At 26.4% G+C, this 17,361-nt stretch overlaps 2 protein-coding genes across 2 annotated transcripts; one reads left to right on the top strand and one right to left on the bottom strand.

The window, feature by feature from the left end:
• Positions 1–29: 29 nt before the first annotated feature.
• OCT59_006603 (uncharacterized protein) lies at positions 30–1,511 on the top strand (the record flags this gene model as incomplete). Its single annotated transcript, XM_066141365.1, has 10 exons — positions 30–136; positions 211–317; positions 385–467; positions 552–698; positions 771–801; positions 869–941; positions 1,011–1,081; positions 1,144–1,207; positions 1,288–1,375; positions 1,449–1,511. The coding sequence occupies 10 exons, from the start codon at positions 30–32 to the stop codon at positions 1,509–1,511; spliced, it is 834 nt and encodes a 277-aa protein (XP_065998159.1).
• OCT59_006602 (uncharacterized protein) lies at positions 1,376–3,957 on the bottom strand (the record flags this gene model as incomplete). Its single annotated transcript, XM_025321376.2, has 3 exons — positions 1,376–3,026; positions 3,151–3,813; positions 3,910–3,957. 3 exons carry the CDS (start codon positions 3,955–3,957, stop codon positions 1,893–1,895), a joined length of 1,845 nt encoding a protein of 614 aa, XP_025169074.2. The 3' UTR covers positions 1,376–1,892.
• Between the last annotated feature and the right edge of the window lie 13,404 nt (positions 3,958–17,361).

The raw sequence follows: 17,361 nt of genomic DNA, 5'->3' as shown, positions 1-17,361 counted from the left end.
CTACGAATTTTGCATGTAAGAAAAAAAAAATGCAGGATTACTCTACTTTCAAAAATTTAAAAATAAATTTTCCGTCTCAATTTGTGCTTCATGTGGAGCTCAATCGACCCACTAAACTAAACGCTTTTGATCGAATGTCCGTCTAGTTTCTTTAAATTTTGGTTTCTAAAATAAAAATTTTTAACAATAAAGTATATATTTAAAATTTAGTTCTTGGCAAGAGTTGCACGCTTGTTTCAAACAAATAGCATTAGATTCAGACGTTAGAGCTGTCGTAATATCAGGAGCTGGCAAATTATTCAACGCTGGGATAGACTGTTTGTTATCTTAATTATTTCATATTATGTTTTTATTGTGAACTAATATGTATTATAAACCTTTTAGTAAATAATTTACAAGGGATAAATAATAATGCTGAAGAAAAAGATTTTGCACGTCGTGCTTTAAACACACGAAAGGAATTGCTTGTATGGTGATTTTATCCTATATAATTATTAACTTACACTGTTGACTGTTGCTCATAAGCTATATAATATTTTATAATGATAAAGGTAACTCAAGATTCAATTTCATCAGTTGAACAATGTGACAAACCAGTGATTGCTGCTATTCATAATGGATGCATTGGAGCTGGAGTTGATTTGATTACGGCTTGTGATATTCGATATTGCTCAAAAGACGCCTTTTTTAGTGTCAAGGTTAGCTAATTTCATTAACATATATATATATGAATGTATATATTTATTTTTCATTATAATTTTCTTGACTAGGAAGTCGATCTCGGTCTTGCAGCTGATGTTGGTAAGATGGATCCTTTCAAATATTATGTTCTTCCTAACGAATTAATCGTCTTATCTTTAAATAATAGGCACATTGCAACGTTTACCTAAAATTGTTGGTAACAACAGTCTTATTAGAGAATTATGTTTAACAGGGCGAAAGTATGTGATGAACTATTTGCATTGTTTCTATTTCGTACACACTAACATATGTATTTATTTTGTTGTAAGTTTTTCATCAACCGAGGCGCTTAATATTGGTCTTGTGAATAAAGTTCTTAGTACTAAAGAAGAAGCTTTAAGTAAGCATATTATATATATACTATTTATATTTATATTTTACTTATAATAATTTTGAAAATAGCGGAAGCATTAAAAACGGCGAATATTATTGCTAGCAAGTCTCCAATAGCTATATTAAGTACAAAGTAATATTTAGCAAAGTAATATTTAGCATGATTATATTTTTGAACATCGAAGGTTCATTCTAATTATATTATTTATTTAGGCATCTTTTAAATTTTTCCCGCGATCATTCTGTCGCTGAAGGTCTTGCCTACACTGCAGCTTGGAATGGAGCAATGCTAAATAGTAGTGTAGGTAAAATATAAAAAGTTCTCTTTATGATTATTTATTCAATCTAAATTTTTTATTCCCTATGTACTAAAGGATTTGATGGAAGCTGTTGATGCTACTATGGGGAGAAGAAAACCAAAGTTCTCTAAGCTATAATATATTATATGTTATTGTTGAAAAAATTTGTTTTCGAATTAGTAATATTTATAATATTTAAAGTGATGTTAACATTTATATAACATTTCTAATGAGACTAATGAGACTTTCATGAATATGCATTACAATATAAAGAAAACCCGTAAATACAGTGTTTTTGTGACAAAGCTGTACCCAATTATGTCTATTCATTCGTATTTATATTTTCATTGCACAATATTTACCAATTATTCATAATAATAATATAAAAAACAACTAAATGCCACAGATTAACGGATAGAAGAAATTTGAATATATGAATTTGCTTTAAAGCAAAGCGATTATTGCCATATCACATTCATCGTAAGGCACTTCTAATATTAATGTTTATTTTTTTCACAATCAAAAATCCAAGAGTGCATTTCCAACATCTCCATCTTCACCCTCAGGATTACGATCCGAGACACGATTCCTATTTCTATTATCATTCTGGCTGTGCCTATTTTCGTTCTCACCCTCTCCACCCTCAGATATATCCCCACCCACTCCTTCTGCTTCAGAAACTACGGATTCCTCAATGTCAGCACTAACAGCTGCAACTGGACCGACGACCTGATCATTTATGTTACCAACTCCATTAGCAATTCGATTATTTCTTTGTTGTGCTATAACCGTACTATTCAAATATTGTTTTAAGTCTTTAACCCCTTTCCCACTAAAAACACAGAACACTTGTCTTTGATGTGGTGTGAATTCTTTGGGAGCTTGTCTGCAAAATTGTTGAACTTCTGGACGTAAAAAGGCTGGAACACCAGTAAGAGATAAATGTGTTAAACGAAAACATGAATTTACTAATTCTAAAACTGCAGGAACGGTAAGATTTACACAGTAAGACAGATGCACACGTTCTAACGTATGCTGTACGACCCGGTTTTCAATCAAGGCATAGATTGCTTGATCTGTTATAAGAGCACATTTTACCAATCCAATACGACGCAATTTAGGAAGATGTGATAGTTCAAATACTGACGCGTCTGTGAGTTGAGTACAGCAGGCCAAATCAAGATATCGTAACCGTGTACAATGACGAGCCAGATGAGTTATTGAATGATCTGTGATACGCGAGCAATGACCTAAGTGAAGATAATGTAAGTGCTTCCCCAAACGAGTTATATGATAAACTCCCTCGTCTGTGATATTACCACATTTTGCTAGAACAAGATTACGTAACTTGGGTGCACTATGTGCAATTTTGAGTAAAGTTTGATCAGTGATGAGTGCACAGGATGTAAGATCTAAAATACGTAATTGTTCGTACAAGGCTGGCATAGTTTCTGTAAAAGATTCGTCAGTAAGTTTGGTGCAACAAGCAAGTCGAAGCTCGCGTAATTGTGTACAGTTTTCGAAAACGGGTTGGATTGCATCATTTGTTATTTGATTACAATTGGTGAGATCAAGCTCAAGAAGGTGCGGACAATTCTTAGCCAAAATAACCACGGATTCATCAGTAATAATGTCACAACTGCTAAGTTTTATCTATATTAATAATTGGATAATAATACGAATAAAAAAACCACACGTAAGAAAAAAATTAATGCTGTTATAAACCTTTGTTGTGTAATATCGGCACAATTTTTATCTTTTAAATTACAATACATACCCTTCTCAGACTCCTACATTTTGACGCGACAGCCAAGATACCTTTATCTGAAACTTTTTTACATAAGCTCACATTTAATCCTTGCAATCTTCGACATCGTTCACCTACTAGTTCTACAACTGCGTCCGTCAAATTTTCAATGTCTGATACATCTAGTGCAACTAACCCATCTGCTTTATCTAATAATTTTAGGAGTCCATTATCTGTAAGTCTTCTACATCCTCCAAGAGTTAGTCTTTCTAATCTTTCGCAAGAACTTAAACGTTTTAATATTTCGTCGCTTACATGCTCCCCCAAAAAGGAGAAGTTTAAGCGACGGATAAGGAGAGCATACGGAAAAGTTTGTGTACTTCGTGATAAAGTAACTAGTAGTTTAATGAGAGAACCATATCCAGTAAATACTGGTTTATGCCACAAGAGTTCAACCCCACAGCGACACCATGATTTACAAACAAGAATACAAGATTTTAGGTCGGCAGTAGAGGTAACATATTTGAAAATCTGAAGGATCAATTCAGAAGGTATAGTAGAAGCTTTTGCTAATGAATTTTGGGAAGCTTGAGAGGGTAAAGTCTGTTTTGTAACTTGTTCAGATAAGAGTTTCTCTGAGGCCATTGTAAGATTCTTGATCGGATTTAAACTTTTACCAGCTGCACATCCGAACTTATAAAGAATAAGTTTTTTTTGTTTAAAAAAAAAAAAATTTATTCAATATATCCAATATGTATTTAAACTAATAAATAAATTTCAAGAAAAAACCTTGATAATAGGATAAAAGTCTGCAGGCTGCACTATAATATTGGACATAATGAAGTTTAAAAAAAGTGATACCCTAAAAAACAGTGATTACCTTTCTACATCTAAATTTCCAGTCAAATTTCTTGAATTCAAGTTACACATGCTGTTGGCACAATCTACGCGATTTATTTGGATAATTTGCTGCTTTTTTTCCTAATAAGATATAAATTATACTTAATAGACCTAATAAAAAATTATAATAATTAGTATTTTATTTTACAATATAAGCAAATAAGTATTAGGCAATAAATAATTTTGAATTATACATTATACATATAGATTTTTGATATTTTTTTTTTTTTTATTAAATATTATTTGAAAAATTTAAAGGTGCAAAAAAGAAAAAGAGGAAAAAATATAAAATATTATCAACAAAAATAATTATTTATAATAAAAAAAACATTAATATAAATTATAAATTTATAAAAACTAAAGTATAATTCAATAAAAAAAAAAATTACCATCAAAAATTTACTTATAACGTTTTTTTATTAATACTTAAAAAAATATAATATTTTCAGATATATACATCCACCTGCCAAAGTATCCAGATACTTCTATAAAATGACCATTAAATCACATTATTTTGACATTTAGTAATCAGAATTTAATAATTTATGATTCATTAAATTCATCTAATTGAGACGCATCTAACCGCAGTATTTTCAAGTTTGTAAAATTAATAGATCAGAAGTTATTACTAAATGTCTTAAACAGTAAAATGCAAAATAACTTTTGATCTATCAATTCTAGAGATATGAAAATAATAGATATAATATACCTTAGTAAGACAAATCTAATGAATCATATTTCATCTTTCTAAGTTTAATAGAGAAGAAAATGTTGTGAAATTTGTATTTGTTAAATTTTTAAAGATGAAAAATAAATTACTTTATTTATAAAGTTAAATCACATTATTTCAATAACTAGTAAACAGAATTTAGTTATTTATGATTCAATAAACAAGATTAATCTAATTGCAATATTTTTATGTCTTTAAATTTGATGGATCAGATGTTATTTTCAACAGTAAAATGCAAATAATTCATTATTTATTTTTAAAAATTTGACATATACAAATTTCACAACATTTTCTTCTCTATCAAACTTAGAAAGATGAAATATAATTCATTAAATTTGTCTTGTTAAGTTACATTATATCTATTATTTTCATATCGCTAAGATTGATAGATCAAAAGTTATTTGCATTTTACTATCAGTAATAACTTTTGATCTATTGATCTTACAGACTTGAAAATACTGCAGTTAGATGCGTCTCAATTAGACAAATTCAATGAATCAAAATCATTAAATTCTGATCACTGAATGTTAAAATAATGTAATTTAATGGTCATTTTTTAGAAGTGTCCAAATACTTTTGGCAGATAGATATATATTATATATAAACTAAAACTAAATGTGATTATATAAATTTTCATTTATTGAAAAAAAAGTAATAAATATATTCAAGTATCTGAAATAAATATTGATATGAAAAATAATGAGAAAAGTTTATATTTGTAATATCATTTATTTTCTTATTATTATATTAATCATTTTATTATATTTCTCATATTTTTATATATTTTCTTATTAATTTTATTATTTCTTTTAATTTTTTTAATTATAATATAAAAAATTATATATATTGAAAGATAATGATTTAAATGGTAATTAAGAAGATATATTTCAAATTTTTAATGATTCAAATGTAATATTATATCTTACCAACTTACAAATAACTTAAATAAGAAATTTGTTATATTTTAATGCTAATTAAAGTTTGTTTAATTTATAATTCAGATCACATATCACATGATTTTCACATAAAAATCAATTTTTTCCAGAATTTTACTATTATATGACAGTAGATATTTTGCCATATCAGATATTTATATATATTTATTTAAAGAACTTACCGTATATCGCAGGCCATAGTACTCTCATATGCATAGTACCCCCTTGAAAAATTTCATAGAATTGTATAGTACCCAGGGGGATATTTTACAATTATCTCGTGATCTAGTGATCAGATTTGAGCCATCTTTTTTTGTTTGATAGCTCTCATTGAGCTCTTCAAAATAAAAAAAAGATCGTTCAAATTGGACCAGTAGATCATGAGATATTCACAAAAAACGGAATTTTTAGGCTTTGTTTAGTACCCAGTGTAGCCATAGATACTGAAGTAATCGCATAATATGGAGGAATAATATGGAATGAAAGATAAAACGATAGAAAGTCACATGATTGGATAAAATTAACCGGAAAGGATAAACTTTTAGGAGAAGGAATGATCTACATGATGTAATGTTTATTAAATGATTAACGGAGAATCAATAGATCAAGTAGGGAGTTGATCGATGTGGCTTAGCGACCAGTTTATCAAGTTCAACAATAAGAACAATTAGGAGGAGTAATCATAAGCCACAAATGATAATCATATAAAAAGGAATGATAGCGAATTAAAGGAACAAAAAAATAAAAACATGTAAAATATTGATGAACTGCAGCCGTAGTAGAAGAATAGCTGACGAGACGCAGTAGAAAAAATAGCACAGCCACAAAAGATGGATCTTTACGATATAATATTTAAAAGATTATTTTATTTTAAAGAAAAGATAGCACAGCCACAAAAGATGGATCTTTACGATATAATATTTAAAAGATTATTTTATTTTAAAGAAAAGATAGTACAGCCACAAAAGATGGATCTTTACGATATAATATTTAAAAGATTATTTTATTTTAAAGAAAAGATAGCACAGCCACAAAAGATGGATCTTTACGATATAATATTTGAAAGATTATTTTATTTTAAAGAAAAGATAGCACAGCCACAAAAGATGGATTATATCTTTACGACATAATATTTGAAAGATTATTTTAAAGAAAAGATAGCATATTAAAATAGTATAACATATTAGAAAAGATAATATATAAATAGCATATAAGATAACGCATAAAAAAGAACACATAACATAAAATATTAGAAAGAAATAAGAAGTAAGAAAAGAAAGAATAAGAAAGTTGGTTTAAATAGGAGCGGAATGGGAAGCGAATTCGACAGTCGTCAGATACGATGTAAAACTTTAAGTAAATTAGTTAATTGTGAATTTTATGAAGAATAAATAAAATACCCTTTATATGAAAATTAATTGTTTCGATTGTTTTTGTTACTATTTTCTTATGATGAAAAAGTAATTTTGTTTAATTAATTGTTAGTAAAGCGTAATGTTATTTTAAAGGTAATAGGTTCGCCCTAAACTTTATTGTAATGTTCGCTTAATTAATTTTAATTGGACAAATTCATGGTGAATTTAATGTCATAACAAGAATTATGAAATGAATAAAATATAAACTTTTGTAAAGAGAACTATCGTATTTTGAAAGAAGATAATGGATGAAATATCGTGGCGAGAGCTATCGCAATTAGAAAGTTAAGTAGTAATAAAACTAAACCAAGCGAGAATATTAATGTTTCGCTGAGAGCACATATAACAGAAGCAGGAAACTTTGTTTACCACCGGGTGGCAGACGGGGGTGACACCGGGGGTACAGGGTCAAACCCCCGATTTTTGCAAGATACCTGGGGTACTGTGGCCCACTATATACGGTAGTTTTTTTAAGTAAATAAAAACTTATTTGTCACATTTTATTTATTACTGTTTATTTTTATATATTAGTACATAATACTATAAAATCAAGATTGCTTACCTAAACTTCTTTAAAATTCTATAATTAGTTTTTTTATGATTTTACTATAGTTTTATTATAGTTTTGTCAAAGTTTTAGCAGTTTTAGTATTTATAATAAGTTTCATCAGGGTTTGCTTTTCTTTAAAGTTTTACTATTTTTTTAATAAAATTTTACTATTTTAACATTTTGTTAACTTGCTAAAACCCTTTAGTTTTTCTAATAATCTTAACTATAATATAGGACAAAAATCATATGATAGTTAAATTTTTGATGGTATTACTAAGAAAATTATAAAAATTGCTAAAAAAGTTTGGGCATTTTATTTGAAATTTAACAGATTTGAATTTTTCTTAATAGGTAAATAAGTTAATTTATGATCCAGTTTCTTAATAGGTTAATAAACAGTTTGATAAATGTAGAGCTCTGATTGGTTTAATTTAGTATAGTTTTTGCCAAATTGAAATTAAATTAAATTGATCAATAAGGGTACTATCAAATATTACCTAATATCACTTTAATATAAGAGTTTACCCCCCTCCCCTGGGTATACTTACCGTTCAAACCCAAAAGTTTGGGATTTGTCCAGTGGAAATATCAGGACAAATGGGATTTTCCAGCACTTCCTAAAATCCCATGATGGAAAAACTGGAAAAACTTATAATTCCAAATGGCCAAACTCAGACCAATCCAAAATCTGATAGACAAATGACAAATTTAATATGGATTTCCCCCAATTTATGTAAGAGACAAAATAAGTAAATTTAAATTCCTTTCTAATATTATTTAATCATCTTAATGTTAATATCTAAAAATATCATTAATTAAATATTTAGAATGAATATATTTCATTTGGAATCATTGGCTTAAATCCATTCTTTTTTAATTGCAAATGCTCCAAGTGAATTAAATTTTATTAATAATAACATCAGTCAAGATGAATTCACCACTGCTTTTAACCAAATTACTATAGTAATGAAAGAAGGTATCAATTTATTTGAGGATAATGATTCATTTCCAGTTTTTGATGATGACAGTGAAGAGAATAATGATTTGTAATTGCAAAATGAAAATGGATTAAATTTGGAAATAAGCAAATTAATTTAGTTAAATATAAATCAATTAGGTTCTATTAATGAAAATTAAGCAAATATAAATGAATCAAAAATTGAATTTAGAGACAAAAATTTTAATATTAAAGACTTGTTACATGATGATTAAGATAGTTTATTTTTATTAAAATTTTAATATAAAATTGTAATTTCTGTTATACATAATTGTAATAATTAATAAATTTATAAATAATAAATTGAATCGTAAATTTGAAATTTAGTTTGGATTTGGGATATTCACTTTGTCCAGATTATTTCAGTTTGGATTTGGAATTTTGTTTAATTTGTCCATATTTATCCAATTTATCCAGGTTTAGCTGATTTGTCCAGTTATGGCCGTTCAAACTTAATTTTTCTAGTTTTGACATTACACCAAATCCCATGGGATTTGGGTTTGGGTGGGCATTTACAGAATTTTAGTTTGAACGGCAAGTATACCTCTGGGTAAGATATGTTATATATATAATTTCTTATATAATATTGTATGTAACCTAAGATTTTTAGTTACCCTCCTTCCCCCTAAAATATTAGGTAATATCTAACAGCATCCTAATAGTATTGTTAATTACTGAAATTAATCAGTTTCAGTAATCATCAATAACAAATTAACTAACATTTTTGCAACATTTTCTATTAAAAGAATTAAAAAATATTGCAAAAATAAATTAAATTGCTTAATAAAAAATGTTTTTGCACCATTTTTTATTAAAATAATTAAAAAATATTGCAAAATATTTGTAAAAAACAGTAAAAAGATGTCAGAATTATTAAAAATGAAACAAATTATAAAATTGACAAATCTGGAAATAAAAGTATTAATTCATTTTTTTTATAAAATTATATATCACAAAGTTAAACTAAGCATTTATTAACTATTTATTAAATGCTTGCTTTAAAAATATTTAATTTAAATGCTTATTAAACCAGTTTTAATGCATCTTGTATTTGATAAACATTATTTTTTTATTATTAATAATTGATTAATAGAAATTAATATAACTAAAATACTTAAATTAATTATATAATAAACATTATTTTAATATTAATATTTTATTATGCTATAATTTTTATTGTTATATTTATTTTATGAATTTTACTAACTTTCTCTCTGAAAAATGGCATCTAGGTAATGTCATCTGTAAAAAAAATTAAAATTTATCACTTTTATAACTGTAAATTTTATTTTCCAAATAACATCATCAAATTTAATAACTTCAGCGAACCCAGATCTTATCTTAATCCTAATTCCTTAACCATAATTCTAATTCTAATTCTAATTCCAATCTTAACCCAATTTTAACTTTAATCCTAATCCTAACTAATCTAAATCTGGTTACTATTTTTTTTATTTTACATAAATGATATTACCTAGATTAAATCATATAAGAAGAAAACTAGTCTATACATTATTTTATTATTATATTTATACATTTTTCTATTTTATTATATATAATGATATACAGATTTTTATATTATGACTAATTTACTTTTTAAAGTTCTTTTTATTATATAAATTAAAAATTTGCAAAATTCTATACATATAGAGATCAGTAAAAAAAATATTTGAATTCTCCTTATCAAAATTCTACATGTTTAAAGACTTGACTATTTAAAAAAAAAAATAAAAATATTAATAATCAAAAAAATTCTAATACTAACTGAAATCTATACATTCAATGATCTGATTGCCTAAAAAAAAATTAAAACATCAGTAATATTAAAAAATGCTTTATTCATTTTGTTAACAAATAATAAAGTAAAAATAATAGCTTACCAAATCTAACATATTCAGACTTGAAGAGCAAATTAATTAAAAAAAAAGTAATAAATAAAAGGAGTTTACTATTTATTGCTGGTGGCGATTATCGGTGTCATATGATTTTTTAATTTTGGCTGAAATTAAATGATTGATATATAAATTGCCTTTTTTGGAATAGGGTGTAACCTATTCCCAATTTTTATGAAAAATAAAATTGCCTTTTTTGGATGGTATAACATTACTTAAGCTTTCCAAAAAGTGATATTTTCTGCGTTTAATTTAAAATTTAGCTGGAATTATAGAAAGCGCGACGAAAAAATTCAAGTCTCTGGAATACATAGTAAAAATGGAAACAATGAGGATGTGATGCGGGGTGACAAATTATACATTATTAAAAATCATGTAACACTGGCGATTCATAGCAATTTTATAAATAAAAATATTAATAAATATTTTATTAAAATAAATAAAAGAAAAAAATTACTTACTGAAATATTATGTTCAAAAAGCTAAAGATTTGTCTAAAAAAAAATAAAATTGTTAGATTAACATTTTATTATAATAAGAAAAAAAAATATATACTATAATATATGCATTCAAAGACTTAAAGAAAAAGAAGCCTTATAAAAAATATTTTTGCTTAAAATTTTATTTTATATTTAAAATATATGGGCTAATTCTTAAAATCTAATTTTTTTACACAAAAATAATTTTATTAAAGCAAATATAAATTATCATTTATATAAGAATAAGGCCAAGTAAATAAATTTATTCGTTTCTCATGATCGGGTAGGTCATGTAAATGTTGCAAAAAGATAAAAAAATTTATTTTATTTGGTCATGTGATTTTGGTTTTGACCGTCATGTCATAAAAAAATAATTTTTTCCAACTGGGTAAAACCCAGCAGCAAAAAATTTATTAAATCAACCAATCGTCTTTTGGTGGAATCAGCTAAATTTTTTTTTGAAAATAAATTTTTTTTCTGGACGGTCAGGTTAAATTTAGCAATTTTTTTTCATGAGAAACAAATAATTTTATTTCTTTAGCCTAATAAATTTAGAGAAAATTTATTTCTCACCCTGGGGTGAGATCAGTTATTACTCATCCTTATATCACTGATTGGCTGATCAGGCTTTACAATTACATCATATTAGTCAATTAATTAGTTATTTATACGCGTTTCATGTTAAAGCCTTTATTTTCATTGTTTTCATTATTTCTTTTGTAAAGTGATGGCTTGGATATGAAACAAACTTTAAGGTAAGAAATGGGAAAAGAGGAGGAGTTATTTTTTTTTATTTTAATTTAAGAAATGTTTTAACGTTCCTTTTAATTATTTCTTTTGTAAGGTGTCGGCTTGAGCATGAAACTGAACTTTAAGGTAAGGGGCATGCCAGAAATCAGCTGATTTCTCCATGAAATGCATGCCCACATTCTATCCTAGCTTCACTGTTAAAAAAAAGCACTGGTAGCGTGTCCAAGTAAAAAATCATCACATCCATCACACCCCTCAGTGTTTTCATTGTTTATATTTATCTGAGGGACTTAGTTTTTTTCGAGTTGAAAAAAACTTAGTCGTCACACCTTATCTGTCACCGCACTGTTCACGTGACAGTGCATAATTCCGCATAATGCCAGCCACCAGTGCTTTTTTTTGGGGGAACGCTAGGGTAGTTACCCCCACTCCTACCTGATTGAAATCTGATTGGCTAAAAAAATTATTACTACCGACAGTCAACTCAAAAATCTTATATTAAAAAGAACCGTTTATAATCACAGTTATATAAAGAATATATTAAATAACTTGGCATCTAATAATCGTATAAAGATGTACCATAGCTTGTTAGAATCGTCTCACTGAAACGAATCGAATGGTGGTAATTTTATCCTTTTATGATCACTGGCTGATGAATTATTCGACAAAATGTTAAGCATTGGCATTATTATATTTCTTGATTTACGTTTACTGCGCCATTTAACATTTTGCTAAATTTCTCGGTACCTAGTGATTGTAAAAAAACAATTAATAGCTCGTTGGAATCGCCTCATCAAGACGAATCGAATGGTGGTAAGCACATCTCTCTGTGATCAATATTGACGGAGTTACTACTTAAAAACCATTTAATATTTTTTAATTTTGGAAATTGATCTAGTGATTGGATTTCGATGTATTTTATACCATTAGATTCGTCGCATCAAGACGAATCGAATGGTAGTAAGATCGTCTCTTTAGGATCAATATTGGCAGAGTTATTACACAAAAACCATTAATATTTTTTTAATTTCAGAAATTAATCTAGTAATTGGAATTCGATGTATTTTATACCATTAGAACCGTCTCATTGAGACGAATCGAATGGCGGTAAGATCATCTCTCTATGATTAACATTGGTGGAGTTATGATACAATAAAGTTTTAAGTATAATTTTGGCCAAAATTATGTTAATTTTTGGCCGGAATTATGATATACTAATATAAAAAATTTTTTATATAGTCACATCTCTTTATAATCACCAAATATGGACTGTTCCAAATGTGTGACTATAAAGAGAGTTGACTGTATTAAATATTAAATATTATATATAATAATTAGTATTATATAATTATCTTGGCTTCTAGTGATTCAATTTGAACAAACTTTTTTTTGTTTTGTAAAGCTGGATTTATAGAACTAAATGGGTACTATAAATTAAAAAAAAGTTTATTAAAATTGGATCACTAGAAGTCAAGATAATTGCATTATAATAATTATTATAATGTAAATACAAATATTTTGGCTTCTAGTGATTCAATTTGAAAAAACATTTTTTTGTTTTATAAAGCTAGATTTGTAGAGCTAAATGAGAGCTATAAATTAAAAAAAAGTTTATGTTATATTTATATATATAAATATCATGTGATATATAGACCTGATCTGAAGCTTGACTCCTCCACTCTCTTTCAAATCAGCTTATTTCTGGCATGCCCCTAAGAAATGAGGAGGTAGTATTTTTTAATTTTAATTAAGAAACATTTTAACGTTTCTTTTATTTGTTTCTTTTCAGTTGTGGAGTACCAACTTCGAACTTTAAGGTAAGAAATGGAGGAGATGTTACTATTTTATTTTTTTTAATTTAAGAAACGTTTTAATATTTCTTTTATTTATTTCTTTTCAGTTGTAGGTATAGGTGCTATCGGAATTCCCTAATTACGACATTTCGGCATTACGACATATGTCGTAAATAATGCCGTAACCGTAATGTGGCGCCGTAATTAATCATTATCACGTGACTTTTACAAATGCTAAACAATTGATAGGAATGTTTTCTTTTTTTGGAAACTTGTGTAACCTTGTGCAACCCATTATTCAATTTTATTGAGGGATATAATTTCCTTTTTTGGAAATCTGTGTAATGTCACGTGGTGAAACGTGAAAAAATTGACCCGGCATTACGAACTTGGCTGAAATTAAGTTTAGTCTTATTCATTTACGGCATATATATTTACGACATTATGACGTTAAATTCAATTACGGCATTACGGCATCACGGTGTTTACGATTTACGGCATTTAATTACGGCGTTACAGCACGTGCCGTAACCGTAAAAATAATTCTGACAGCATCTATAGTTGTAGGGTACCAGCTTAGACATTAAACTGAACTTTAAGATAAGAAATGGAGGAGGGTTACTATTTTATTTTTTTAATCTAAAAAATGTTTTAATGTTTCTTTTATTTGTTTCTTTTCAATTGTAGGGTGCTAGCTTGGACACGAAACTGGACTTTAAGGTAAGAAATGGAGGAGGTGTTACTATTTTATTTTTTTTTAATCTAAGAAACGTTTTAATATTTTTTTTATTTATTTTTTTTTCAGTTGTAAATTGAATACGAAACTGGACTTTAAGGTAAGAAATAGAGAGGTGTGCTATTTTTTTATTTAACTTAAAAAACGGTTTAACATTTCTTTAATTGTTTCTTTTGTAGGATGCCAGCTTAGACACAAAATTTTCTCTTTTTTTAGGTTTGCCAATTCTCTTTAAAAATGAAGTGAGTGAGTGGTTTTAATTTAGTAATGAAGGTGAGAAAACAACAAATAAACAATAAAAATCTTTCATTTTCTTTTCTTTTCACCTTTTTATCATTTCATTTTCATTTCCTTTATTTCATTTTCATTTCTTTTTGTTTTCATTCCCTTTTTTTATCATTTTCCCATTCTTAATTTTCCTTCCTTTTTGTTTTTGTTTTTTTCTCTTTTGTTCTCCCTTTTGTTTTCTTTTACTTTCTTTCTTTTTATCTTTTTGTCTTCTATGATTTTATTATTATTATTTGCGTTGTTTCTCTTGTTTTATACCATTATTATTACCAGTTATGTCAAAAATAAATAATTGTAAAGTTTTATAAAGTTTTAAATAATAAATTTTTAAAGGAATAAATCACCAAAATATTTTGTAAAAAAATGGTTTATTATATAATATTTTTTTTAACCGTTAAGTTAAAAAAATTAGCCAATCAAAATCACGTGATAGGGATGAGGAATAAATTCACCTATAAATTTATACTAGATAATGCAAAAAAACTAATTAATTACATAATTTTTAAAAGATCAAATATAACTCTCATGACAAAATCATTGATAATTCTTCGTAAAAATAAGCTATATAAATAAATTTATATTCATTTGAAAAAGAAAATCTGGTGTAGACTGGGAAGAAGGGGATCATTCTAAGAAAATGTGGACTTACTCCCCTAGCCTAAGTCTTTCACTGACAGTGCACACATAGTTGCTTCGCCAAAGTTAGTGGGTGGTATAGTTCTTTACTAAATTAGAATTTATGTTAGTTTTACATGTATTGTATGAACTTATTTTTTAAAATCATAATAAAGATTTATATGTGCTGCAAGGCCCCTGAATATGAACGTTTTTTATATAGTGAACTTTGTCTGAGAAAGAATCAAAGTGTACAGCAAAATTTTGTTCAAATGTACAACATCAGCAAAAATTTTTTTATATTGTACGATGAATGTTTAATATTTGCTCCAAATTTAGCCAAAATGTACATTCAAAGCAATTGAATAAAATTGCAAAATGTACGACTATACTAATTAGATTAAATAAGAAACATTTTTGTTATTTATTAATAAAAGTTTTTTAATAATAAGTCAATTAAAATAAATTTCATTGATAAACTTTAATTTATTTAATAATATTTATTAGTTTTTTTATATATTTTGGGCAAATATTTTTTTAAATATATTTATATAATATTGCGAAAAAATGGTGAAAAATAATTCACTAAATATTAATAAATTAATAATATAAAATAATTAACCAGTTATCGTAATTTCGCAACTATTAATTTTTATATTAATGTGCAATTATTTTAAGTTTTTGTCTTAATATAAATCTTATAACTAATAATAAAAATTATCTATATGGGCTGATTTGTCTACTCTGCATTAAAAAGAGTTATTGATTGATTTTCACAATTTTTGTTACTTAATGTGTTATCTGAAGTATTGTATTTTGTATGATTTGTTTGTTAGTTTTTCTTTATAGTAAACTTTTCGCGTGTTTTATTTGTTTTACCTTTGTGTTTGTTATTAAAATTGTTTTGTAATACCAAAAAATCATCTGATTGATGATCACTTGACTAAATAATAAGTTGAACAAAAATTTACATTTGCGAAACTTAAATTATTAAATGTAAAAGAGCTGTGAAAAAACCCATTTCACTAATAAAAAACCCATTTCTCATATATATGGAATTTTTAACATATATTATTAAAAAGTAAGTATATTTTAATAAAATATAAAGTAAAATAAAAATTTATATAGTTTTAGTAGCTATAAATATTTATAAAAGTATAATAAAAATATCATATAAAAGATGGTATTATAATAAATATTTTTAAACAATAAAAATAATTATTTTATGTCAGAGTTTGTATTACCATCTTTAAACGCAAATATATCAAGATTCACTGATCCGTTTTCTATAATTTTAGGCTCGTTGGAAAGCCCTTGTTCTGGACTTTATAGGCGAAAAAAGAGCTCGCCGATTGAATCGTTAGATCCGGAGATATTTACGTTTAAAGTTGATGTATGAACTTTTTAACATGCTTAAATGCAAATATCTTGGGATCCACTGATCCATTTTTTATAAATTTAGGCTTTTTGGAAAGCCTTTTATCTGGTCTATATGAACGAAAAAAGAGCTTGCCAATTGGATCACTGGATCTGGAGATATTTACGTTTTAAGTTGAGATACAAATTTTTAACATATATAGTAAGTGCTAAGAATTATATTAATTTAAAAGAAATATTTACCAAATTATAGTATAATAACATTAAATAAAAATTTTTTAATATTTATTTTTAATTTACTGTATATTATATAGTATTTTGTATAATAAAAATGTAATAAAATTAATATTTTAATTAAAGGTAGACAAATCAGCCCATATGCAATTTAGTTAAAAGTGTACACCAAAACTTTCTATATTATAAAATAGGTGTACAACAAAGTCTTTTTACTACTAATTGAGTTAAGATTGCCTGCCTAAACTTCTCCAAAATTCTATGATTAGTTTCTCCAAGATTTTACTATAGTTTTATTATAGTTTTGGCAAGGTTTTGACAGTTTCAGCATTTATAATAAGTTTCGTCAGGTTTTGCTTTTCTCCAGAGTTTTGCTAACTTTTTAATATGACTTTCATATAGTTTCAGCAAAGTTTCGCTATTTCAGCAATTTGCCAACTTGCCAAAATCCTCTAGTTTCTTCAGCAACCTTAAATTGAATGTACGACAAATTTTTTTTATTGTTGACTATTAAGTGTACGACAAAGTCAAACTTCGACATGCTCAAAAA

This window comes from Rhizophagus irregularis, chromosome 14, assembly GCF_026210795.1.
Source record: "Rhizophagus irregularis chromosome 14, complete sequence".
In the NCBI taxonomy this organism is placed as follows: Eukaryota; Fungi; Glomeromycota; class Glomeromycetes; order Glomerales; family Glomeraceae; genus Rhizophagus; species Rhizophagus irregularis.
Note: the sequence above shows the minus strand (reverse complement) of the source record. Positions and strands in the feature narration are given on the sequence as shown.